This window comes from Oncorhynchus keta, chromosome 16, assembly GCF_023373465.1.
Source record: "Oncorhynchus keta strain PuntledgeMale-10-30-2019 chromosome 16, Oket_V2, whole genome shotgun sequence".
NCBI lineage: Eukaryota > Metazoa > Chordata > Actinopteri > Salmoniformes > Salmonidae > Oncorhynchus > Oncorhynchus keta.
The window spans coordinates 14,823,851-14,848,999 of record NC_068436.1 but is presented as its reverse complement, the minus strand read 5'-3'; the positions used below and the strand labels follow the sequence as shown (position 1 = coordinate 14,848,999).

Genomic DNA, 25,149 nt, shown 5'->3' with positions numbered 1-25,149 from the left:
AACACAGTGTCCAACGAAGGGCCAGAGGTATACAGAATAATGTTGTCTGCGTAGAGGTGGAACAAAGAATCACCAGCAGCGAGAGCGACATCATTGATGTATACAGAGAAGAGAGTTGGTCCGAGAATTGAAGCCTGTGGCACCCCCATCGAGACTGCCAGAGGTCCGGCCAACAGGCCCTCCGATTTGATACACTGAACTCTATCGGAGAAGTAGTTGGTGAACCAAGAGAATCAATCATTGGGGCGGCAGCGTAGCCTAGTGGTTAGAGCGTTGGACTAGTAACCGGAAGGTACTAGTCCTGTTCTGCCCCTGAACAGGCAGTTAACCCACTGTTCCCAGGCCGTCATTGAAAATAAGAATGTGTTATTAACTGACTTGCCTGGTTAAATAAAGGTAAAATTTTAAAAAAAATTAAAAACCAAGGCTGTTGAATCTGCCAATAAGAATGTTGTGATTGACAGAGTCGAAAGCCTTAGCCAGGTCAATGAATACGGCTGCATAGTAATGTCTCTTAAAGATGGCGGTTATGATATCGTTTAGGACCTTGAGCGTGACTGAGGTGCACCCAGGACCAGCTTTGAAACCAGATTGCATAGCGGAGAAGGTACGGTGAGATTCGAAATGGTCGGTAATCGGTTTGTTAACTAACGTAACAAAATATTGACAAAGTCAAGGGGTCTGAATACTTGCCGAACCTGTGAAAGAGTGTCATCACACTAGACTGTGTAATAGCACGATATCACGCCTGCTCTACCGCAGATTGCGCGCGTGTGTGTGTGTGTGTGTGTGTGTGTGTGTGTGTGTGTGTGGCGAGCTAAAATCAGGAGCAAATGGTTCTCCAACAAGATTTCTTATTTTATGACATGATCTCAAGCTGTGCCGGAGCTCCCTGGAGTGGGCCAGGTCAGCATGTATCATTTTAATTATTCATTCATGGAAACACACTGTGACTGTGTTGTATTACTCAGAGTGACTGTCTGGGTGACGAAGCAGTGGCAGTCCCAGGCTGAGTCCGCAAATGGCACCACGTTGCGTATCTAGTGCACTACTTTTGATAGGGCTTTGGTCAAAAGTAGTACACTATATGGAGAATAGTGTGCCATTTGAGATACGAACCAAGTCCCACACCGGGTACATAATACAGCATTAGACATGGAAAATCCCTTCCCGGATGGGCCAGGCCGAGGGGAGTAAAGACGGGCTTATTTCACCTAAAGTGAATAGGACAGTATGGGTAAGACAGGGGTTTTAGTGGTTTTGCAGTTCAGTGCCTGTGTTTGAAAGCATGCTTTTTAAACAACGTGGGTGGCAAGGTTTCTTCTTACTACCATCTCTCCCCAGTATTGTAGTTGGCTCTTTGCACTTGTCAGAGCCATTGCTCACTTTCTCGGAAAATGTTCATATTGTTTTATAATGAAAGCCGAGAGGGACGTTGTTGAATTCCCCCTCACACACAGCACAGCCCGCAGCGCAGGACCGGAGAGCTTGTTGTCATCGCAGATGTCCAAATTCAATTAGCATATTTATTGTTTTCCAATGTTTTTTTCCGAGGAGGGCATTCTCTCTACGCAGACGGTCCCAGGACTGTGTTCCCGTAGCTACTCCTCCATGTGAAAACACAGTGTGTCACGTAAACACAGGACGGAGAACAACAAGCACAAGCAAAGAGAAACTTTCCACTCCTTCCTGATCCTCCACTCCCCCCTTCCTCTCCTCCCACTCCTTGTTGTCCTTTATTTGTAGTCTAACACTTGGCATTAAATCTTATTATTTTTTGGTAAATAAACCTGTTTCTAGTAGGAATTACACACAACTTAGTGTGAGGTCCTTTTCATAAAGGGGGTCTGGAACCTTTCATTTAAAAGGTTTTCTATTTGTGCTGCTTTGAAAGAGAGAAATCAGGTTTTCTCGTGCTTCTGGGGGTGAGTTTGGGATTCTGTCTGGGCATTGTGGTGAGAGTTATTCCAAGAGGCTGCATTTCTTCTTGATTTCCCCCCTTTGTTCTCAGCTATGCTGTAAGTAGTTCCAGGTCCCCCCCACACACACATACCCTCATCTGTGTGTGCATCTGTGTGCATGTGAGGGCAACGCGACATGACACCTGCTGTTGGGATGAATGGGGTCAGCGGCAGGGCCCATCTAGCAGCTGCCTCTTCCCACTGCAGCCACACACACTCACAGTGCCAGATAGAGCCCTGTTAGTACAGCCACAACCAGAACCACTGGGACTGGGGCCCATCCAGCAGCTGCCTCTTCCCACTGCAGCCACACACACTCACAGTGCCAGATAGAGCCCTGTTAGTACAGCCACAACCAGAACCACTGGGACTGGGGCCCATATAGCAGCTGCCTCTTCCCACTGCAGCCACACACACTCACAGTGCCAGATAGAGCCCTGTTAGTACAGCCACAACCAGAACCACTGGGACTGGGGCCCATCTAGCAGCTGCCTCTTCCCACTGCAGCCACACACACTCACAGTGCCAGATAGAGCCCTGTTAGTACAGCCACAACCAGAACCACTGGGACTGGGGCCCATCTAGCAGCTGCCTCTTCCCACTGCAGCCACACACACTCACAGTGCCAGATAGAGCCCTGTTAGTACAGCCACAACCAGAACCACTGGGACTGGGGCCCATCTAGCAGCTGCCTCTTCCCACTGCAGCCACACACACTCACAGTGCCAGATAGAGCCCTGTTAGTACAGCCACAACCAGAACCACTGGGACTGGGGCCCATCCAGCAGCTGCCTCTTCCCACTGCAGCCACACACACTCACAGTGCCAGATAGAGCCCTGTTAGTACAGCCACAACCAGAACCACTGGGACTGGGGCCCATCTAGCAGCTGCCTCTTCCCACTGCAGCCACACACACTCACAGTGCCAGATAGAGCCCTGTTAGTACAGCCACAACCAGAACCACTGGGACTGGGGCCCATCCAGCAGCTGCCTCTTCCCACTGCAGCCACACACACTCACAGTGCCAGATAGAGCCCTGTTAGTACAGCCACAACCAGAACCACTGGGACTGGGGCCCATCTAGCAGCTGCCTCTTCCCACTGCAGCCACACACACTCACAGTGCCAGATAGAGCCCTGTTAGTACAGCCACAACCAGAACCACTGGGACTGGGGCCCATCCAGCAGCTGCCTCTTCCCACTGCAGCCACACACACTCACAGTGCCAGATAGAGCCCTGTTAGTACAGCCACAACCAGAACCACTGGGACTGGGGCCCATCTAGCAGCTGCCTCTTCCCACTGCAGCCACACACACTCACAGTGCCAGATAGAGCCCTGTTAGTACAGCCACAACCAGAACCACTGGGACTGGGGCCCATCTAGCAGCTGCCTCTTCCCACTGCAGCCACACACACTCACAGTGCCAGATAGAGCCCTGTTAGTACAGCCACAACCAGAACCACTGGGACTGGGGCCCATCTAGCAGCTGCCTCTTCCCACTGCAGCCACACACACTCACAGTGCCAGATAGAGCCCTGCTAGTACAGCCACAACCAGAACCACTGGGACTGGGGCCCATCTAGCAGCTGCCTCTTCCCACTGCAGCCACACACACTCACAGTGCCAGATAGAGCCCTGCTAGTACAGCCACAACCAGAACCACTGGGACTGGGGCCCATCTAGCAGCTGCCTCTTCCCACTGCAGCCACACACACTCACAGTGCCAGATAGAGCCCTGTTAGTACAGCCACAACCAGAACCACTGGGACTGGGGCCCATCCAGCAGCTGCCTCTTCCCACTGCAGCCACACACACTCACAGTGCCAGATAGAGCCCTGTTAGTACAGCCACAACCAGAACCACTGGGACTGGGGCCCATCTAGCAGCTGCCTCTTCCCACTGCAGCCACAGACACTCACAGTGCCAGATAGAGCCCTGTTAGTACAGCCACAACCAGAACCACTGGGACTGGGGCCCATATAGTGCACAACACAGCGCCCCCTACCACCACCCACTGTCACTGCAACCTCAGGGAGAGCAGACAGTGCAGGAATGGGACATATCATTATGCTGTCACTACAGAAAGGGTTGGGGATTAGAGAGGTGCTGAGAAACAAGACATCTGTTTTTTTGGTCTGACCTGTCTGTGCTCACTTGCTGTGTGTGTGTGTGTGTGTGTGTGTGTGTGTGTGTGTGTGTGTGTGTGTGTGTGTGTGTGTGTGTGTGTGTGTGTGTGTGTGTGTGTGTGTGTGTGTGTGTGTGTGTAGAGCAGTGGTGGAAAAGTACTACATTGTCATACTTGAGTAAAAGTAAATATTACTTAATAGAAAATGACTCAAATAAAAGTGAAAGTCACCCAGTAAAATACTACTTGAGTAAAAGTCTTAAAGTATTTGGTTTTAAAAGTACTTAAGTATGAAAAGTCAATGTAGATGCCAAAAATACTTAAATATCAAAAGTAAAAGTACAGATAATTTTAAATTCCTTAATTACTTATTAATAAGCAAACCAGATGCAATCTTCTTGTTTTTTTATTTACGTATAGCCATGGTCACACTCAGACACCATCTATAAACAAAGCATTCATGTTTAGTGAGTCCGCCAGATCAGAGGCAGTAGGGATGACCAGTGATGTTCTCTTGATAAGTGTGCGAATTGGACCATTTTCTGTCCTGCTAAGCATTCAAAATGTAACAAGTACTTTTGGGTGTCAGAGAAAATGTATAGAGTAAAAAGTACATCATCCTCGTTAGGAATGTAGTGAAGTAAAAGTTGTCAAAAATATAAATATTAAAGTAAAGCACAGATACCACAAATAACTAGTTAAGTAGTACTTTAAAGTATGTTTTCTGAAGTACTTTACACCTCTGATGTAGAGTGTGGCAGCTTGTTTTACCCTGATTTCCTGCCATGACAGGTCATAAAATGGGCATGACCATGTTCGTACTGTAAGTCAGAAGCATTATTGTGGCCCAATATGGATTTAAAGGCAATTTTCTCTGTGGAATCCAAAATCATGAAACGTCTACAATCCCGACTGACTTTCATTCCCATGTAAAGGGCAAGTGAAGCCACAATACATTACAGAGCCCACACAACAATAATAATAACAACAAACTGGATTGGTTGGTCCCCATTCAACAATTATACCGTTATTCCAGACGTTTTACATCATCAAACAGACGATCTCTCAAAGTCAGGGAGATGCTGCTGTCTATGATCCCGTCTATGGAGAAGTCAGGGAGATGCTGTGATCCCATCTATGGAGAAGTCAGGGAGATGCTGCTGTCTATGATCCCGTCTATGGAGAAGTCAGGGAGATGCTGTGATCCCATCTATGGAGAAGTCAGGGAGATGCTGCTGTCTATGATCCCGTCTATGGAGAAGTCAGGGAGATGCTGTGATCCCATCTATGGAGAAGTCAGGCAGATGCTGTGATCCCATCTATGGAGAAGTCAGGGAGATGCTGTGATCCCATCTATGGAGAAGTCAGGGAGATGCTGCTGTCTATGATCCCGTCTATGGAGAAGTCAGGGAGATGCTGTGATCCCATCTATGGAGAAGTCAGGGAGATGCTGTGATCCCATCTATGGAGAAGTCAGGCAGATGCTGTGATCCCATCTATGGAGAAGTCAGGGAGATGCTGTGATCCCATCTATGGAGAAGTCAGGCAGATGCTGTGATCCCATCTATGGAGAAGTCAGGGAGATGCTGCTGTCTATGGAGAAGTCAGGGTGATACTGCTGTCTATGGAGAAGTCAGGGTGATACTACTATCTATGGAGAAGTCAGGGTGATACTGCTGTCTATGGAGAAATCAGGGTGATACTACTATCTATGGAGAAGTCAGGGTGATACTACTATCTATGGAGAAGTCAGGGTGATACTACTATCTATGATCCATCTATGGAGAAGTCAGGGTGATACGACTATCTATGATCCATCTATGGAGAAGTCAGGGTGATACTGCTATCTATGATCCATCTATGGAGAAGTCAGGGTGATACTACTATCTATGGAGAAGTCAGGGTGATACTGCTATCTATGATCCCATCTATGGAGAAGTCAGGGTGACGCTGCTATCTCTCGAAGAAGACAAATATCCTCCCTTATCTTTCCACAAGAGGTCAGCCTTTTATTAACAAATAATGACGTATACACTCCTCTAAAAGACTAGTCCCTACGGACTAATAGTCCCCTCGTGTACACCCACTGGCCTGTCAGAAAACTACTCACTACATGAAGTCCCTATCGAGAACCCCTATGTGTATTGTGAAATTGGTTACAAATGCCAAACGAGCAGTATGGCAGTGCGTGTGAAACTTGTTCTTAACCGTGACCTTTTCGGAGACAATAAACTGGGAAACTTAAACCAAAGAAAAGTCCATGTCATCACAGAGCGTTTTGAGTCTGAAGCATGGCAGGCAGACTACAGAGTGTGGTTCCTTGACGAATGTGTTTGTCAAATGAGTGGCTTCTTTGACTGACAACAAACAGCAGACCACTAATGGCACTGTGTAGCAATCTCGGATCTTTGTTGACTAACTGAAGAGAGGCCTGGCAAATGATAGGCTAAAACAGACCGTTACCACACTTTCCAGTTGTGTGAGGAATTCTTAGCATTACTCGGCTTTAACTATGTTGTGATAGTGGAACTCCACCTCAATTTACCCCACATCGACCTCGTGATTTGTCCTATGAAGCTGCTTCAACACAAATCTATTTTCCTCCCGTAGTTCTCATGTGCTACTTCAACACAGCTCGACCCAAAATGCCCGCCAGTAACTACTTCACAACAGTGTTATCAGTCAGAACCAGAGGCACCGTCAGAGCTGCGGACGTCGTGGTTGTTGTATGGGCCTGGTCCTTTTGGAGAGTTTGTACTGGAGGTACATGGAGGTCTTGGACTGGGAGGCTCTCCTCGGCCAGCACGTGTGGCCGTCGCCAGAGTAGTCCTCCAGACACTGACAGGTGTAGGAACCAGAGGTGTTGAAACACTGGGAATGACGGCTACACAGGTGAGTACTGTCCAGACACTCGTCCTTATCTGGGGAGAGGGAGGAGGATACGGTGACATGGTGAGAAGAAGATGATCATCAGCACCAAGCAATAAAGCTTGTGTGGATTCTTATTAAGAGAATCAACCTCAATACACAAATATTGTTTTGTCAGTCTCATCCTAACTGAAACAGCCATATCGAAAGTATCAACAGATCTGAATTCAAATCAGTCAATTCTCCATTGAATCTAACACTGAGACACGTAGATGTTTGTATAATGTTTTCCAGATGTCCTAATCTACAGTCAGCTTTGTGTTTAATCTCCCCTCTCTCTCTTCTCTTCTCCTCTCTTCTCTCTCTCTCTTCTCTCTCTCTCTTCTCTCACTGTCTTCTCTCTCTCTCTCTCTTCTCTCTCTGTCTTCTCTCTCTCTCTCTCTCTCTCTCTCTCTTCTCTCTCTCTCTCTCTCTCTCTCTCTCTCTCTCTCTCTCTCTCTCTCTCTCTCTCTCTCTCTCTCTCTCTCTCTCTCTCTCTCTCTCTCTCTCTCTCTCCATCTCGCTCTCTCCATCTCGCTCTCTCACCTCTCTCTCTCTCTCTTCTCTTCTCCTCTCTTCTCTCACTGTCTTCTCTCTCTCTCTCTCTCTCTCTCTCCATCTCGCTCTCTCTCCTCTCTCCCTTCTCTCTTGGCCCTGATCCCAATGCTACTAATCACGTTCAACACAAACAGGTGGTCTGTTGTATTAGCAGTCTGACTGTGTTTCAGTTGCTTCTCTTTTGCCTGTGAACTCTGAATTTGGCAACCCAAACCAAGCTGGAAAGCAGAGACCAAACCCATGCAGTTTTACAGTAAGACCCATGCTTGTTTTGAGTATTACTGGATAGCTTTTCCACCTTTTCACTGGCTCTGAGGTGAAGACATTATCGGCCAGCCAGCACACAGAGAGAGCCAGCAGGAAGTCATGACTTGACTTGGCCCCTGCCCGCGACTCACTGAGTGTGAAGTCAAGGGGTTGTTGAGAAACAACTAGTCTGTTTCAAAGCTCCAGGAAATAGGTGTTGCAATGTTCGCAAATACATTCAGGCTCTCACTGGGTTGCTGCAGCCAAAGCTCATCTACAGAGGATCGGTCTGTTTGACAATGAAACGTAGGTTAAATGAGAAGAACATGTGAGGGCGTGCTGTGAGGTAGTCATTCATTTAAACAGCACTGACACTGAGAAAAGTGGGTCTGGCTTACACACACACACACACACACACACACTACCACAGCATATTTTACGAGACACATGGCCATCTGAAGGAAGGAAGAAATTATATTAAATGTCATACATCGGGTAAAGTCAGACAGACAGACAGACAGACAGACAGACAGACAGACAGACAGACAGACAGACAGACAGACAGACAGACAGACAGACAGACAGACAGGCAGACAGACAGACAGGCAGACAGACAGGCAGACTTTGAGGCTTAGAGGACAGACTGTTTTTCTAACATTCACTGTTAATATTAATACTGGTATCTAACAGCCTTACATTCCCTGTTAATATTAATACTCATATCTAACAGCCTTACATTCCCTGTTGATATTAATACTGGTATCTAACAGCCTTACATTCCCTGTTAATATTAATACTGGTATCTAATAGCCTTACATTCCCTGTTAATATTAATACTCATATCTAACAGCCTTACATTCCCTGTTGATATTAATACTGGTATCTAACAGCCTTACATTCCCTGTTAATATTAATACTGGTATCTAACAGCCTTACATTCCCTGTTAATATTAATACTCATATCTAACAGCCTTACATTCCCTGTTGATATTAATACTGGTATCTAACAGCCTTACATTCCCTGTTAATATTAATACTGGTATCGAACAGCCTTACATTCCCTGTTAATATTAATACTGGTTTCTAACAGCCTTACATTCCCTGTTGATATTAATACTGGTTTCTAACAGCCTTACATTCCCTGTTAATATTAATACTGCTTTTTAAGAGCCTTACATTCCCTGTTAATATTAATACTGGTTTCTAACAGCCGTATATTCCCTGTTAATATTAACACTGGTATCTAACAGCCTTACATTCCCTGTTAATATTAATACTGGTATCTAACAGCCTTACATTCCCTGTTAATATTAATACTGGTATCTAACAGCCTTACATTCCCTGTTAATATTAACACTGGTATCTAACAGCCTTACATTCCCTGTTAATATTAATACTGGTTTCTAACAGCCTTACATTCCCTGTTGATATTAATACTGGTATCTAACAGCCTTACATTCCCTGTTAATATTAATACTGGTATCTAACAGCCTTACATTCCCTGTTAATATTAATACTGGTATCTAACAGCCTTACATTCCCTGTTAATATTAATACTGGTTTCTAACAGCCTTACATTCCCTGTTGATATTAATACTGGTATCTAACAGCCTTACATTCCCTGTTAATATTAATACTGGTTTCTAACAGCCTTACATTCCCTGTTGATATTAATACTGGTTTCTAACAGCCTTACATTCCCTGTTAATATTAATACTGCTTTTTAAGAGCCTTACATTCCCAGTTAATATTAATACTGGTTTCTAACAGCCGTATATTCCCTGTTAATATTAACACTGGTATCTAACAGCCTTACATTCCCTGTTAATATTAATACTGGTTTCTAACAGCCTTACATTCCCTGTTAATATTAATACTGGTTTCTAACAGCCATATATTCCCTGTTAATATTAATACTGGTATCTAACAGCCTTACATTCCCTGTTAATATTAATACTGGTATCTAACAGCCTTACATTCCCTGTTAATATTAACACTGGTATCTAACAGCCTTACATTCCCTGTTAATATTAATACTGGTTTCTAACAGCCTTACATTCCCTGTTAATATTAATACTGGTATCTAACAGCCTTACATTCCCTGTTAATATTAATACTGGTTTCTAACAGCCTTACATTCCCTGTTAATATTAATACTGGTTTTTAAGAGCCTTACATTCCCTGTTAATATTAATACTGGTTTCTAACAGCCTTACATTCCCTGTTAATATTAATACTGGTATCTAACAGCCTTACATTCCCTGTTAATATTAATACTGGTATCTAACAGCCTTACATTCCCTGTTAATATTAATACTGGTATCTAACAGCCTTACATTCCCTGTTAATATTAATACTGGTTTCTAACAGCCTTACATTCCCTGTTAATATTAATACTGGTACCTAACAGCCTTACATTCCCTGTTAATATTAATACTGGTACATAACAGCCTTACATCCCCTGTTAATATTAATACTGGTATCTAACAGCCTTACATTCCCTGTTAATATTACTACTGGTATCTAACAGCCTTACATTCCCTGTTAATATTAATACTGGTATCTAACAGCCTTACATTCCCTGTTAATATTACTACTGGTATCTAACAGCCTTACATTCCCTGTTAATATTAATACTGGTATCTAACAGCCTTACATCCCCTGTTAATATTAATACTGGTATCTAACAGCCTTACATTCCCTGTTAATATTAATACTGGTATCTAACAGCCTTACATTCCCTGTTAATATTAATACTGGTATCTAACAGCCTTACATTCCCTGTTAATATTACTACTGGTATCTAACAGCCTTACATTCCCTGTTAATATTACTACTGGTACCTAACAGCCTTACATTCCCTGTTAATATTAATACTGGTACCTAACAGCCTTATATTCCCTGTTAATATTAATACTGGTACCTAACAGCCTTACATTCCCTGTTAATATTAATACTGGTACCTAACAGCCTTACATTCCCTGTTAATATTAATACTGGTACCTAACAGCCTTATATTCCCTGTTAATATTAATACTGGTACCTAACAGCCTTACATTCCCTGTTAATATTAATACTGGTACCTAACAGCCTTACATTCCCTGTTAATATTAATACTGGTACCTAACAGCCTTACATTCCCTGTTAATATTAATACTGGTTTCTAACAGCCTTACATTCCCTGTTAATACTCATATCTAACAGCCGTATATTCCCTGTTATTATTAATACTGGTATCTAACAGCCTTACATTCCCTGTTAATATTACTACTGGTATCTAACAGCCTTACATTCCCTGTTAATATTAATACTGGTATCTAACAGCCTTACATTCCCTGTTGATATTAATACTGGTATCTAACAGCCTTACATTCCCTGTTAATATTACTACTGGTATCTAACAGCCTTACATTCCCTGTTAATATTAATACTGGTATCTAACAGCCTTACATTCCCTGTTAATATTAATACTGGTTTCTAACAGCCTTACATTCCCTGTTGATATTAATATCGGTTTCTAAGAGCCTTTACAGCCTGCTGTACAGTATGGGGGATGTCCGTACCTCGACACTGCACTGAGTCCTGGAGCGTCCCCAACACGAAGCCCTCCCTGCACGCACACACAAAGCTGCCAAAGGTGTTCTTGCAAGTGCGCCGGGGATCGCAAACATCTGACGCCCAGCGACACTCGTCCACATCTGCAAAACAGCACAACAAGGCCACACAAACTCAACACCTTAGCATGCATAAACACACACACACACCCACTAGATGTAACATATACAAGGGAGATGACAAAGTGCTGTAAAGAACCTAGGTTCATTTTCTCAGCTCAAAACAATCATTACCTATACATCAGAAAGAGGACATGAGTGCTTTGGCCATCTTGGGAGTTTTTTTGTACAGGTGCTTTGAAATGTACACTGCTGTTGTTCAACAACAAGGAATCACAACACACTTACACACAATAACAACTCATGTGATACAATTCTAATGTTATTCAAATATAGATGTGGTTGAAATGAAGGCAAATGAGTGATACTGTATATCCCACAATATGATGTCACTTCAGACACTGACAATGAGTTGGTCCAAGTACAGAATAACAGGGGAATTGAACCTGTCATGATGATGCTATGGTTATGTCTTTGTTCTAATGGTTCTGTTGAAGCTGCCCATGTCCTGGAGAGAAACCCTCCTGTTGTAACTAACCTGATTCAGCTTATCAACCAGCTAATTATTTGAATCAGGGTTGGAGTGAAACCTACAGGAGGATTAGAGTGAAAACCTACAGGAGGATATCGCCAGTAACAGGGTTAGAGTGAAAACCTACTGGAGGATTAGAGTGAAAACCTACAGGAGGATATCGCCAGTAACAGGGTTAGAGTGAAAACCTACAGGAGTATATCGCCAGTAACAGGGTTAGAGTGAAAACCTACTGGAGGATTAGAGTGAAAACCTACAGGAGGATATCGCCAGTAACAGGGTTAGAGTGAAAATGTACAGGAGGGTATCTCTCCAGGAACAAGGTTGGAGTGAAAACCTAAAGGACGGTATCTCTCCAGGAACAGGGTTAAAGTGAAAACCTACAGGAGGATATCTCTCCAGGAACTGGGTTAGAATGAAAACCTAGAGGACGGTAGCTCTCCATGAACAGGGTTAGAGAGCTGACTAGGCCTCTGCAGTACCTAGAGAAGGGGTGTTCAACTCTTTCCCTAAGAGGTCCGGAGTACTGCTGCTTTTCTGTTCTACTTGATAATGAATTGCATTCACCTGGTGTGCCAGGTCTAAATCAGTTCCCGATTAGAAGGGAAGAATACAAAATAAATAAAAAATATGTCCCACTGTAACTACCTACCGTATATGACTGTTAGGATTTCTCTGAGGTCTCAGTTCCTACAGCTACTCTCCTGTGGCGTGAGAATGAGGCAATGGCTCTCAGGATCAACCATGGAGGCTGGGCCTCGTTAAGCAGGACAGAAGGTGTCTGCTGCGAGGACTTTACGACCGCACCACAGTTATCGAGCGAAGGGACTTCAAAGTAATGAGCGCTAGCTATTCTAAGGAGAGGGCAAAGAGTAGAGTACAGCTACTGGGACCCGGGCTCTGTTTTCTTAACACTTGGGGTAATTGCAGGGTTTATCGTTCTGTGGACAGACTCAGTGGGTAGGCGCTGTTAGTAATAACTAGGTGGAGGTCGTTAACATGTCCTCTAGTAGTGAACATATGGGAACCTGTCTCTCCACCTGCTCTCTAATGGCAGCCAGAGACCGAACTAGTAGCTACACACTGTCACGCTACGATTATGGCTAGCATACAGTATACCCCATAGTAATGCCAAAGGAATGGACCAAACTCTGGGCTGTTTCCCAATCCCAGTCCCCCCTTACTTCTTCCCATGGCATTGGAACTGAAAGAACTAGAGGGGAGGGAGGAGTTTGGTGGTTGCCATGGCAATGGGGTTACCATGGTGTTGCCGAGGAAGCCCACCTTCACAGGTCCTGTTGTTGGCGGCCAGGTGGAGGCCGGGGGCACACAGACAGCGCACCTCTCCCCCCCGGTCGATCTGGCAAGCGAAATGGCAGCGTGAGGAGGAGCACTCAGGCTCTTCTGGAAGAGAACACAGGATAAACTGGCTGAGAGTCAAGGCAGAAATGGATGGTTGGAACGAACACATGCCACCACACACAAACCATGTGCTGTACTGTAATACTATAGACTCACAAGCAATGATATGAAACCAGCTTGGTTTGGTCTTGTGTCATACTCATATTATATTCCTTGCTTTAGATTTTGATTACACCAGTTAACAGTTGCGCCTCTATATTGCCCCCACAGGGTTGGGGAGTAACAGATGACAAAAAAACGAACATTACCAGCAAAAATATTGTAATCAGATTACAGATAGGCCTACTTTTGAAAAACTAGATTACTTCTAGTATTACTTTTAAATTCAGAAAGGATGTTTTTATGTTACCTTACTGAGTATGGATAATCTAAAAGTTATTACCTATCCAACCCTGACTGTACCATACAGTAACCTACCCAACCCTGACTGTACCATACAGTAACCTACCCAACCCTGACTGTACCATACAGTAACCTACCCAACCCTGACTGTACCATACAGTAACCCACCCAACCCTGACTGTACCATACAGTAACCTACCCATCCCTGACTGTACCATACAGTAACCTACCCAACCCTGACTGTACCATACAGTAACCTACCCAACCCTGACTGTACCATACAGTAACCCACCCAACCCTGACTGTACCATACAGTAACCTACCCAACCCTGACTGTACCATACAGTAACCTACCCAACCCTGACTGTACCATACAGTAACCCACCCAACCCTGACTGTACCATACAGTAACCTACCCAACCCTGACTGTACCATACAGTTACCTACCCATCCCTGACTGTACCATACAGTAACCCACCCAACCCACTGTACCCACTGTACCATAAAGTAACCTGCCCAAACCTGTGCCCAATACAACAAATGTCACAGATCAAGTGAATAAGACTTGACCCTATTGGCCCGTGGACGACAGGGGGGTTCTGGGTAATTGATCATCTAGACTGTCGGTATGCTGCTGACGGGGAAGCTGAGCAGCCAATCAAGATCCAGGACCACTGAAACTTGACCCCTTGTCTATAATAACATTTGACCCATATCAGCACGCCAGTATATGCAGTCCTGTCACTGAGCCCTGTGGTATTCACAGTAGGAAGAAGTTGCCCCCAAGAAACTGATCTACGATCGGTTTTGCATTGTACCCCCTAGTGTATAATGTTAGAGTTTAGATGGTGAGCTGATCCTAGATCAGTGCCTGAGGGCGACTTCTACCCGGGCATGGTATTCCATCAATAGTTGGGACATGATGTTCCAGGAAAGTGGGCAGAAACCGGTTTGAACTGGTACGTACTGGTGCAGGTTGATCCATCTGTCATGAGGTTATATCCAGGGTCGCAGTAACACCGGTAACTACCCTGGGTGTTCATACAGCTGTTGGAGCACGGTCGCTCTGGGAGTCCACACTCATTCACATCTGGAATCAACAACCAACAACAATCAGGATCAGGAATCATATCAAGATCAGCATGCATGAATCAATCATACTATCTGGAATCAATAACCAAGAATCAACATGCATGAATCACACAGTATCTGGAATCAACACGCTTGAATCATACAGAATCTGAAATCAACATGCATGAATCATATGCATGAGTCAAAGATAGCCACCTTGGTCACATTGCTGGCCCTTGTATCCCACAGAGCAGGAGCACTTATCTGGACCCACACAGACTCCATTCCTGCAAGGCTTGTTGCACACAGCTAGATGGTCAGAGAGAGCAGGTAAACACATATGATAACCTCAGCTGGTGTATTGTTGCATTGTTGTTGTTTCTGGAGGACTTGCCCAGTGGCCGCTGACTTACGCTGGCAGACTCCCATAACATTCCTCCAGCCTAAACAGCAGGCAGTAGACGTGCCAAAGGTGCAGAGCTCCACGGACCCCGACGGCCCACCGAGACGCCCAGACAAGTCCCTCACTGTCCTGGGGGGATGGATGGATAGGTAGATAGATGGAGGGGTGGATGGAGGGAGATGGAAAGGTGGGTGGATGGAGAGGAAGAGTGGTCTAATGGTTAATCAGCCACAATTAAGAAAGACCCCAAGGTTTCTGCACTACCATAGCTATAGTTGTTGTCATCAATGCCTTATTTGTGTTGCTACATTGTTTCTCTCTTCAACAGCATGACTAAACATAAACATATATACAGTATATATACAGTGGGGAGAACAAGTATTTCATACACTGCCAATCTTGCAGGTTTTCCTTCTTACAAAGCATGTAGAGGTCTGTCATTTTTATCATAGGTACACTTCATCTGTGAGAGACAGAATCTAAAACAAAAATCCAGAAAATAACATTGTATGATTTTTAAGTAATTAATTTGTATTTTATTGCATGACATAAGTATTTGATCACCTACCAACCAGTAAGAATTCCGGCTCTCACAGACCTGTTAGTTCTTTAAGAAGCCCTCCTGTTCTCCACTCATTACCTGTATTAACTGCACCTGTTTGAACTCGTTACCTGTATAAAAGACACCTGTCCACACACTCAATCAAACAGACTCCAACCTCTCCATAATGGCCAAGACCAGATAGCTGTGTAAGGACATCGGGGATGAAATTGTAGACCTGCACGAGGCTGGGATGGGCTACAGGACAATCAGCAAGCTGCTTGGTGAGAAGGTAACAACTGTTGGCGCAATTATTAGAAAGTGGAAGAAGTTCAAGATGATGGTCCTGGGCTCCATGCAAGATCTCACCTCGTGGGGCATCAATGATCATAAGGAAGGTGAGGGATCAGCCCAGAACTACACGGCAGGACCTGGTCAATGACCTGAAGAGAGCTGGGACCACAGTTTAAAAGAAAACCATGAGTAACACATTACGCCGTCATGGATTAAAATCCTGCAGCGCACGCAAGGTCCCCCTGCTGAAGCCAGCGCATGTCCAGGCCCGTCTGAAGTTTGCCAAGGACCATCTGGATGATCCAGAGGAGGAATGGGAGAAGATCATGTGGTCTGATGAGACAAAAATAGAGCTTTTTGGTCTAAACTCCACTCGCTGTGTTTGGAGGAAGAAGAAGGATGAGTACAACCCCAAGAACACCATCCCAACCGTGAAGCATGGAGGTGGATGCTTTTCTGCAAAGGGGACAGGACAACTGCACCGTATTGAGGGGAGGATGGATGGGGCCATGTATCGCGAGATCTTGGCCAACAACCTCCTTCCCTCAGTAAGAGCATTGAAGATGGGTCGTGACTGGGTCTTCCAGCATGACAACGACCCAAAACACACAGCTAGGGCAACTAAAAAGTGGCTCCGTAAGAAGCATCTCAAGGTCCTGGAGTGGCCTAGCCAATCTCCAGATCTGAACCCAATTGAAAATCTTTGGAGGGAGCTGAAAGTCTGTATTGCCCAGCGACAGCCCCGAAACCTGAAGAATCTGGAGGTCTGTATGGAGGAGTGGGACAAAATCCCTGCTGCAGTGTGTGCAAACCTGATCAAGAACTACAGGAAACCTATGATCTCTGTAATTGCAAACATAGGTTTCTGTACCAAATATTAAGTTCTGCTTTTCTGATGTATCAAATACTTATGTCATGCAATAAAATGCAAATTAATTACTTCATCCTACAATGTGATTTTCTGGATTTTCGTTTTAGATTCCGTCTCTCACAGTTGAAGTGTACCTATGATAAAAATTACAGACCTCTACATGCTTTGTAAGTAGGAAAACCTGCTAAATCGGCAGTGTATCACAGTACCAGGCAAAAGTTTGGACACACCTAATCATTCAAGGGATTTTCTTTATTTGAACTATTTTCTACATTGTAGAATAATAGTGAAGACATCAAAACTATAAAATAACACAATTGGAATCATGTAGTAACAAAAAAAGTGTTAAACAAATCTTCAAAGTAGCCACCCTTTGCCTTGATGACAGCTTTGCAGACTCTTGGCATTCTCTCAACCAGCTTCACCTGGAATGCTTTGTCAACAGTCTTGAAGGAGTTCCCACATACGCTGAACACCTGTGGGCTGCTTTTCCTTCACTCTGCGGTCCAACTCATCCCAAACCATCTCAATTGGGTTGAGGTCGGGAGATTGTGGCCAGATCATCTGATGCAGCACTCCGTCACTCTCCTTCTTGGTCAAATAACTCTTACACAGCCTGGAGGTGTGTTGGGTCATTGTCCTGTTGAAAAACAAAAGATAGTCCCAGTTAGCGCAAACCAGATGGGATGGCGTATTGCTGCAGAATGCTGTAGTAGCCATGTTGGTTAAGTGTGCCTTGAATTCTAAATAAATCAGTGTCACCGGCAAAGCAAGCCCACACCATCACACCTCCTCCATGCTTCACGGTGTGAACCACACATGCAGAGATCATCCGTTCATCTACTCAGCGTCTCACAAAGACACGACAGTTGGAACCAAAAATCGACAGATTTCCACTAGTCTAATGTCCCTTGCTTGTGTTTCTTGGCCCAAGCCAGTCTCTTCTTCTTATTGGTGTCCTTTAGTAGTGGTTTAATTGCAGCAATTCAACCATGAAGGCCTGATTCACGTAGTCTCCTCTGAACAGTTGATGTTGAAATGTGTCTGTTACTTGAACTCTGTGAAGCATTTATTTGGGATGCAATCTGAGGTGCAGTTAATTGCCCATTTCTGAGGCTGGTAACTATTGAACTTATCCTCTACAGCAGAGGTGACTCTGGGTCTTCCTTTCCTGTGGTGGTTCTCATGAGAGCCAGTTTCATCATAGTGCTTGATGGTTTTTGAAGTTCTTGAAATTTCCGGATTGACTGACCTTCATGTCTTTAAAGTAATGATGGACTGTCTTTTCTCTTTGCTTATTTGAGCTGTTCTTGCCATAATATGGACCTGCTCTTTTACCAAATAGGGCTGTCTTCTGTATACCACCTCTACCATGTCACAACACAACTGATGGGCTCAAACGCAAGAAATTCCTCAAATTAACTTTTAACATGGCACACGTGTTAATTGAAATCCATTCCAGGTGACTACCTCATGGAGCTGGTTGAGAGAATGCCAAGAGTGTGCAAAGCTGTCATCAAGGCAAAGGTTGGCTACTTTGAAGAATCTCAAATATAAAATGTATTATGATTTGTTTTACACTTTTTTGGTTACTACATGATTCCATATGGGTTTTTTCATAGTTTTGATGTCTTTACTATTATTGTACAATGTAGAAAATAGTAAAAATAAAGAAAAATCTGGCAGTGGGTAGGTGTATCCAAAATGTGGACTGGAATTGTATATACACACAGTACCAGTCCACATTTTGAACAACCTACTGAGGCTCTCTAAGGCTTGTGGAAGAGAATCTAAAATCAATTGGTAACAACATATTCATACATTCATATGTAGTCACTATTACAAAGCATTGTCGTAAATACAGCAGAACTCTGGAACATACATTCTATTTCTATGAGTGGAAGTCCTTTGGAGCTGTTGTAACTACTTATGAAACACCTTCTAGGTTCACATGCAGTGGAGAGAAGCCTCAACACACACATGCTGTATTCCAAATGGCAATAATTGCTGTTTCATTAAAAAGAGGGAAATAAACAAAACTGCAGGGGAGATTTGATACCATTTACTGTGTAGCTTATGTTAAACCTTTCCTACAATCGTCAGTCCAAAATGCCAGAGGCAGTCATTTTGAGGGGTGCATACCTCCACACCAAAGTGGTAAATAATAAGGCTAGGAAAATGAGACTATTGAGTGATTACTCCCAAACCAAGTGGGTCCAACAATTCACAGACTTTAGAATATAGTAACTGTAAATAGCAGAACAGTAAAGAAAAGTCTCGAAACATGGATAGTCAGGTGTTCATGAGATGAATAACCTACAGTCATGATCAGTAGATAAATACATGCGATTTAGCCTGCATCAACACCGCACATATAATTTAATTAGCGGCAACTGCAAATTATAGTTGTTTCATACCTGCTCCTGTCCTGTTGAAAAGCCATGGAGAACGCAATAAAACGCATGGCGATAACCACTGGCGCACCGGACGCGCGCTGACAACCGTAAATATCATCATATCACGAAGGTAATTGTCAGCTCATAAAACAGCTACATATTATTTTCCTTATTTCATGATTTCGTTATTGTGCCAGCACGTCTCCTGCGGTGAGTCTGGAGTAAGGCGTGGTCACCTCCTAGTTAGTTTTATGATTGAGTGTCTTGGAACTTTTGGAATTTTGTCCAATAGGTGGGACAGGTTACCTGGCAGGCGAGAAAGAGAGAGAAAGAGAGAGAGAGAGAGAGAAAGAGAGAGAGAGAGAGAGAGAGAGAGAGAGAGAGAGAGCGAGAGAGAGAGAGAGAGATGGACAACTTTGAATATCACATTTAAATAATAAATACACAGACAGAAAATAGCGAGACAATTTCAGTTTTTATTCACACTAATTTAGTTATAATCTCAAACCCACACGAGGACGTGACTGACTCTGGACCAAAGGTCTCACCCATGGTCTGTCTCTATCATGTAGGAAACATGTGTTTTTTGTTTATGGGAATAAGAGTTTGTAGGCCCATTTTGTGATAAAAAGCGCGAGAATCACCAGTGACAACGGCAGAACCAAAGCATTAGAAGTAACACGCTAAACGGTTAACTACTTCCAGGCATGACCAGTGAGCAATCAGTTACATTAGACTGAGAGGCAGAAATCAGGGTTAATCACCTGCATGGCGGCCTGAATGAAACAAATAGTGATCACACCAGGCACTATATAGGACAGTTAAAGGGAAACAAGCTGTGCATTGATTTGGGACATTACTTCAATGCGCAATGCAAAGTCATGATTTTCCTATTGCTTCCTCTGATAAGGACGAAAGTTAGATGTATTTATTTCAAAACACTGAGCTGATTGCATCCCTATGTAGGCCTGCATTACACCACGCGTGTTTATCCTGAGAGGGAACAAGCTCCCCTGCTCCAAATCAACACTGCAATTTGTCCGACCCCAAAACAAGTACAGACTTACTGTAAATGGCACATATTTGGCAGCGCTCTCCAAACCCCCTTGTGCTAATTATGAGATGACTGTGGTAGATAGATAGCCTCAGGGTTCCTCTGAGTATACTGCAGAGCCACCATCCACCACGCATTGTACAGGGAGCACACACATGTGAGGCATTTAAACCTCCCCAACCACACATGGCATCTAACCAATCACAGTGATTCAATAATTTGGCATCGGGGGTGGTGGTCGGGGTGGACTGCGCTCTTTTGAGAAACGCACATGCACAGTGTCAAGTGCACCGCTGCGCATCACCACGCGAGGTAGAAGGAACCACCCAGTAAAATCCCAGCCAAGCCTCAGACCTCATTCGTCATTATGATACCATTAAACACAATCCTGCCTGGCAACGAAAGAAGGGAAGAATAAAAGGGAAGTGTAGTTAGTGACCATGGTGAACAGGAGGAGGAGAGGAAGGGAGGGTAGTCTGTGTGTGTGGATAGCGCAATGTGCGGCAAGTGCTTCCTGTCATTCTCTCTCTATCCCTATCGCTCCCTTTTGCTCTCTTTCTTGCTCTTTTCCCACTTTCTCTCTGATGCTCTGTGGTTTTCTTCTGTATGGTATAATTGTCTCTCTCACCTTTCTCTTCTTCATCCCTCTCTCTCTCACTCTGTTTGCTTTAAAAGCCCCGGGGTACTTGAAGTGCAGTAATGTACTGGAGGAGAGAGATTGTTCTACCCTCGACTATGCCCACATTAATTTTTGTGGGAATGGTTAATTTGCAGGTCCACAAAGTACACCAAATCACCAAGTCCTCCTCTCCCACCACATCATAGCTATTCAGTGCAGTGGTGGTCTGTCTCCTCAACCTGGGGGGGCCGTCTCATACAGACAGAACTCCACCGCTTAGACACTGCGTATAGATACAGACAGAGTAGATCAGCCTCATACAGACAGAACTCCAATGCTCAGACGCTGCGTATAGATACAGAGTAGATCAGCCATACAGCACCCCAGCTCAGACATAAGGTATAGAAACAGAAAGAATAGATCAGCCATACAGCCACAGACAGTACACCATGGCTCAGACACAAGGTATAGAAACAGACAGTTCTCCATTAGAGTAGATCTTTCATACAGACAATTCTCCATAACTCAGACCCCAGGTATGGAATAGACAGTTGAGTAGATCAGTGGCAGTGTCTAAAGGTGGGGCTGCCCAACTGGATCAAATGAAGAGTTTTTACAGTCTATTGAACCCTTCTATTGGATGCAGTTAAGAACAAATTCTCAAACTCTTTTTTTTTTTTTACCTTTATTTTACTAGGCAAGTCAGTTAAGAACAAATTCTTATTTTCAATGACAGCCTAGGAACAGTGGGTTAACTGCCTGTTCAGGGGCAGAATGACAGATTTTGTACCTTGTCAGTGTGGGGATTTGAACTTGCAACCTTTCGGTTACTAGTCCAATGCTCTAACCCCTAGGCTACCCTGCCACCCCTTCAGGGTTGAAGAAACCGGCAACTGTCAAAACAGGCAGGCTGAAACAACATCAAATAGTGGTGGAATCTGATGTGCTTCAAATCAAGTCAAAACTGTTCAAATAGCGACTGAACAACACACATATTCAGTATTTGAGTTGGAGAACCCACTCTCCCAGAATGTCTCAGGGGGAGTTGGAGAAACCACTCTCCCAGAATGTCTCAGGGGGAGTTGGAGAACCCACTCTCCCAGAATGTCTCAGGGGGAGTTGGAGAACCCACTCTCCCAGAATGTCTCAGGGGAGTTGGAGAACCCACTCTCCCAGAATGTCTCAGGGGGAGTTGGAGAACCCACTCTCCCAGGATGTCTCAGGGGAGTTGGAGAACCCACTCTCCCAGGATGTCTCAGGGGAGTTGGAGAACCCACTCTCCCAGAATGTCTCAGGGGGAGTTGGAGAACCCACTCTCCCAGGATGTCTCAGGGGGGTTGGAGAACCCACTCTCCCAGGATGTCTCAGGGGGAGTTGGAGAACTCACCCTCCCAGGATGTCTCAGGGGGAGTTGGAGAACTCACCCTCCCAGGATGTCTCAGGGGGAGTTGGAGAACCCACTCTCCCAGGATGTCTCAGGGGGAGTTGGAGAACCCACTCTCCCAGGATGTCTCAGGGGGAGTTGGAGAACCCACTCTCCCAGGATGTCTCAGGGGGAGTTGGAGAACCCACTCTCCCAGGATGTCTCAGGGGAATTGGAGAACCCACTCTCCCAGGATGTCTCAGGGGGTTGGAGAACCCACTCTCCTAGGGTGTCTCAGGGGAGATAGGATATGCATGAAACACATTTCCAATTCACACATGCTTATACATACACACTTGACAAATATAAGCACCCACAAAATTATTATTATGCTGGATGTCTCAGGGGAGTTGGAGAACCCACTCTCCCAGGATGTCTCAGGGGAGTTGGAGAACCCACTCTCCCAGGATGTCTCAGGGGGAGTTGGAGAACCCACTCTCCCAGGATGTCTCAGGGGGGGTTGGAGAACCCACTCTCCCAGGATGTCTCAGGGGGAGTTGGAGAACCCACTCTCCCAGGATGTCTCAGGGGGAGTTGGAGAACCCACTCTCCCTGGATGTCTCAGGGGGAATTGGAGAACCCACTCTCCCAGGATGTCTCAGGGGGGGTTGGAGAACCCACTCTCCTAGGGTGTCTCAGGGGGAGATAGGATATGCATGAAACACATTTCCAATTCACACATGCTTATACATACACACTTGACAAATATAAGCACCCACAAAATGCATTTAGTCACCTGAAGCAATTATATTTATTTTTATTTAAACAGGCTAGTCAGTTAAAAACCAATTCTTATTTACAATGACAGCCTACCCTGGCCAAAACCAGAAGACGCTTTGCCAATTGTGCACTGCTCTATGGGACTCCCGATCATGGCCAGTTGTGATACAGCCTGGAAATGAACCAAGGTCTGTAGTGATGCCTCTTGCACTGAGATGCAGTGCCTTAGACCGCTGCGCCACTCGGGAGCCCACACCTGAAACAGCAGTGATGGTAGTGACAGTGTGAGGTTGTTCTAAGGGTGTCAGTGTGGTTCGGTCAACCAGAGTTGTGAGGGAGGACTGCCACCTTCTGTCTGCTTCAGGAAGATAGACGACCCCTTTTTTTCTCGTCGCACCGTCTCCTATAGACAAGGGCCCATAAAAAAGCATCTTAGAGTAGAAGTGCTGATCTGGGATCAGGTTTTCCCTGTCCATTTAATCTTATGCATAATCATCTAGAAGGCAACACTAATCCTATATCAGCACTCCTACTCTGAGACACTTTATAAATAGGAGCCCAGTCAGCAGATAAAAATAGTAACTTGCTTTCAAATCCTAGGTCTCTACCCACCTCCAATAGACACTAAGCAACATTCCAATCAGAATCAACCCTCTGGCTCTTTATTTCAGAACACAGAGAAAGTTCCGGTACCAACCAGCTCCTGGACTAGGTCCTAATGTGTTTAGCAGGTAGCCAGGCAGAGTGACAACAGGCTGGGGTCAGAGTGCGTACTGCAGTGGGAGGAGTCTCCCAGGTGTAAGAGGGCATAGGTCAAGGGTCAGTTCACCAGACGGGAGGGACACCTGCGAGGGCCTGATGAGAGCAGCAGGGAGAGAGGAAGGGAGGGAGGGTGGAAGGGAGGGACATGGGACAAAGTGAGATGAATGACAGATCCCAAGCTAAATGGGAGGAGGGGGGCAAGTCTGAAGTATCACTCCATCCATCCCTATGTGGTCTGGTCACTGGATGGATCTGGGTTCAACAACTGACTCTGACTCAACTCACCCAGTCTGTTGGTAACTTTAGTTCCCTTCCGGCGGATGCACACAGATACTTGAGGTCACACATATACATACATGCACAAGCCTACACACGTATGCATGCATACACACATACATACACACACTAGTGATGAGGGAGTGACTCATAGCCTGCAGTGGGGAGGGTTGGTTTAGGGTCATGAAATATTGTGTGGATGAAGGTTGAATAAAGAGAAAACAACACGTTTTTTAAAAATCCATAAATGTATCATTCTTGTGCATTTTATATAGGCTTACATTCCATTTTTTATTTTATTATTGTTGTCTATCTAGCATCAGTGCATAAGCCTAAACTTTAGGGCATAACTTTATGCGCGCCTAATAGCCTATAGCCAATCCCCAAACGCTTATGAGACCAGGCAGAAAAAGTTAACTTCGATCTACTGAGGCAAAAAGGGCAATGTCAGAGTTTAATTCAATAAGAGGAAAGTAACAAAATGGAGAGTTAGAAACAAAGAGAAGGGAGAGACAGAAAATGAATGTTTTGATGAAGTGGTAAAAGAGCATGATATCAGTGCCGGCTGTGCTGTGAGGCTATATACAAATTAGACCGTCACAAGATGTGGACTTAAACTACGGTTCACATGGCCGTAGTATTAACTCAGAATTAAGCATTTCTTGCCAAAAAAATGATACACCATATGTGTGCTAAATTTTGACTTGGGAACAGGAGTAGAGAAATATGATTTCTTTATTTTAGCATCTTCAGAGAATGTGAATGCGCAGTTAAATACTAAGCCATCTGTAGAGGTGCGATCAGCAAATATTTCACTACACCTGCAATAAAATCAGCTAAAAACATGTGTATGAGACCAATACAATTTGATTTGATTTGATAGTATTTCAACCACAGAATACCCATCCAAGCTGAACTGAAATCTGATCAGAAACATGTTGGGTCCTTTT

At 44.6% G+C, this 25,149-nt stretch overlaps 1 protein-coding gene across 5 annotated transcripts; it reads right to left on the bottom strand.

Moving 5' to 3' along the window:
* Positions 1-4,478: 4,478 nt before the first annotated feature.
* On the bottom strand, positions 4,479-19,683 carry LOC118362105 (nephronectin). 5 transcript variants are annotated; one of them, XM_052464775.1, is made up of 8 exons: positions 19,367-19,683; positions 17,320-17,589; positions 15,235-15,372; positions 15,057-15,149; positions 14,737-14,859; positions 13,266-13,409; positions 11,363-11,497; positions 4,479-7,009 (listed from the first exon to the last, which is right to left on the bottom strand). In XM_052464775.1, the coding sequence occupies exons 3-8, from the start codon at positions 15,272-15,274 to the stop codon at positions 6,789-6,791; spliced, it is 756 nt and encodes a 251-aa protein (XP_052320735.1). In that variant the 5' UTR covers positions 15,275-15,372; positions 17,320-17,589; positions 19,367-19,683; the 3' UTR covers positions 4,479-6,788. The 5 variants fall into 5 exon arrangements, with proteins under 5 accessions (XP_052320735.1, XP_052320736.1, XP_052320734.1 ...); XM_052464776.1 differs by having other exon boundaries at positions 15,254-15,372; positions 19,367-19,681; XM_052464774.1 differs by lacking the exon at positions 17,320-17,589.
* Positions 19,684-25,149: the final 5,466 nt, after the last annotated feature.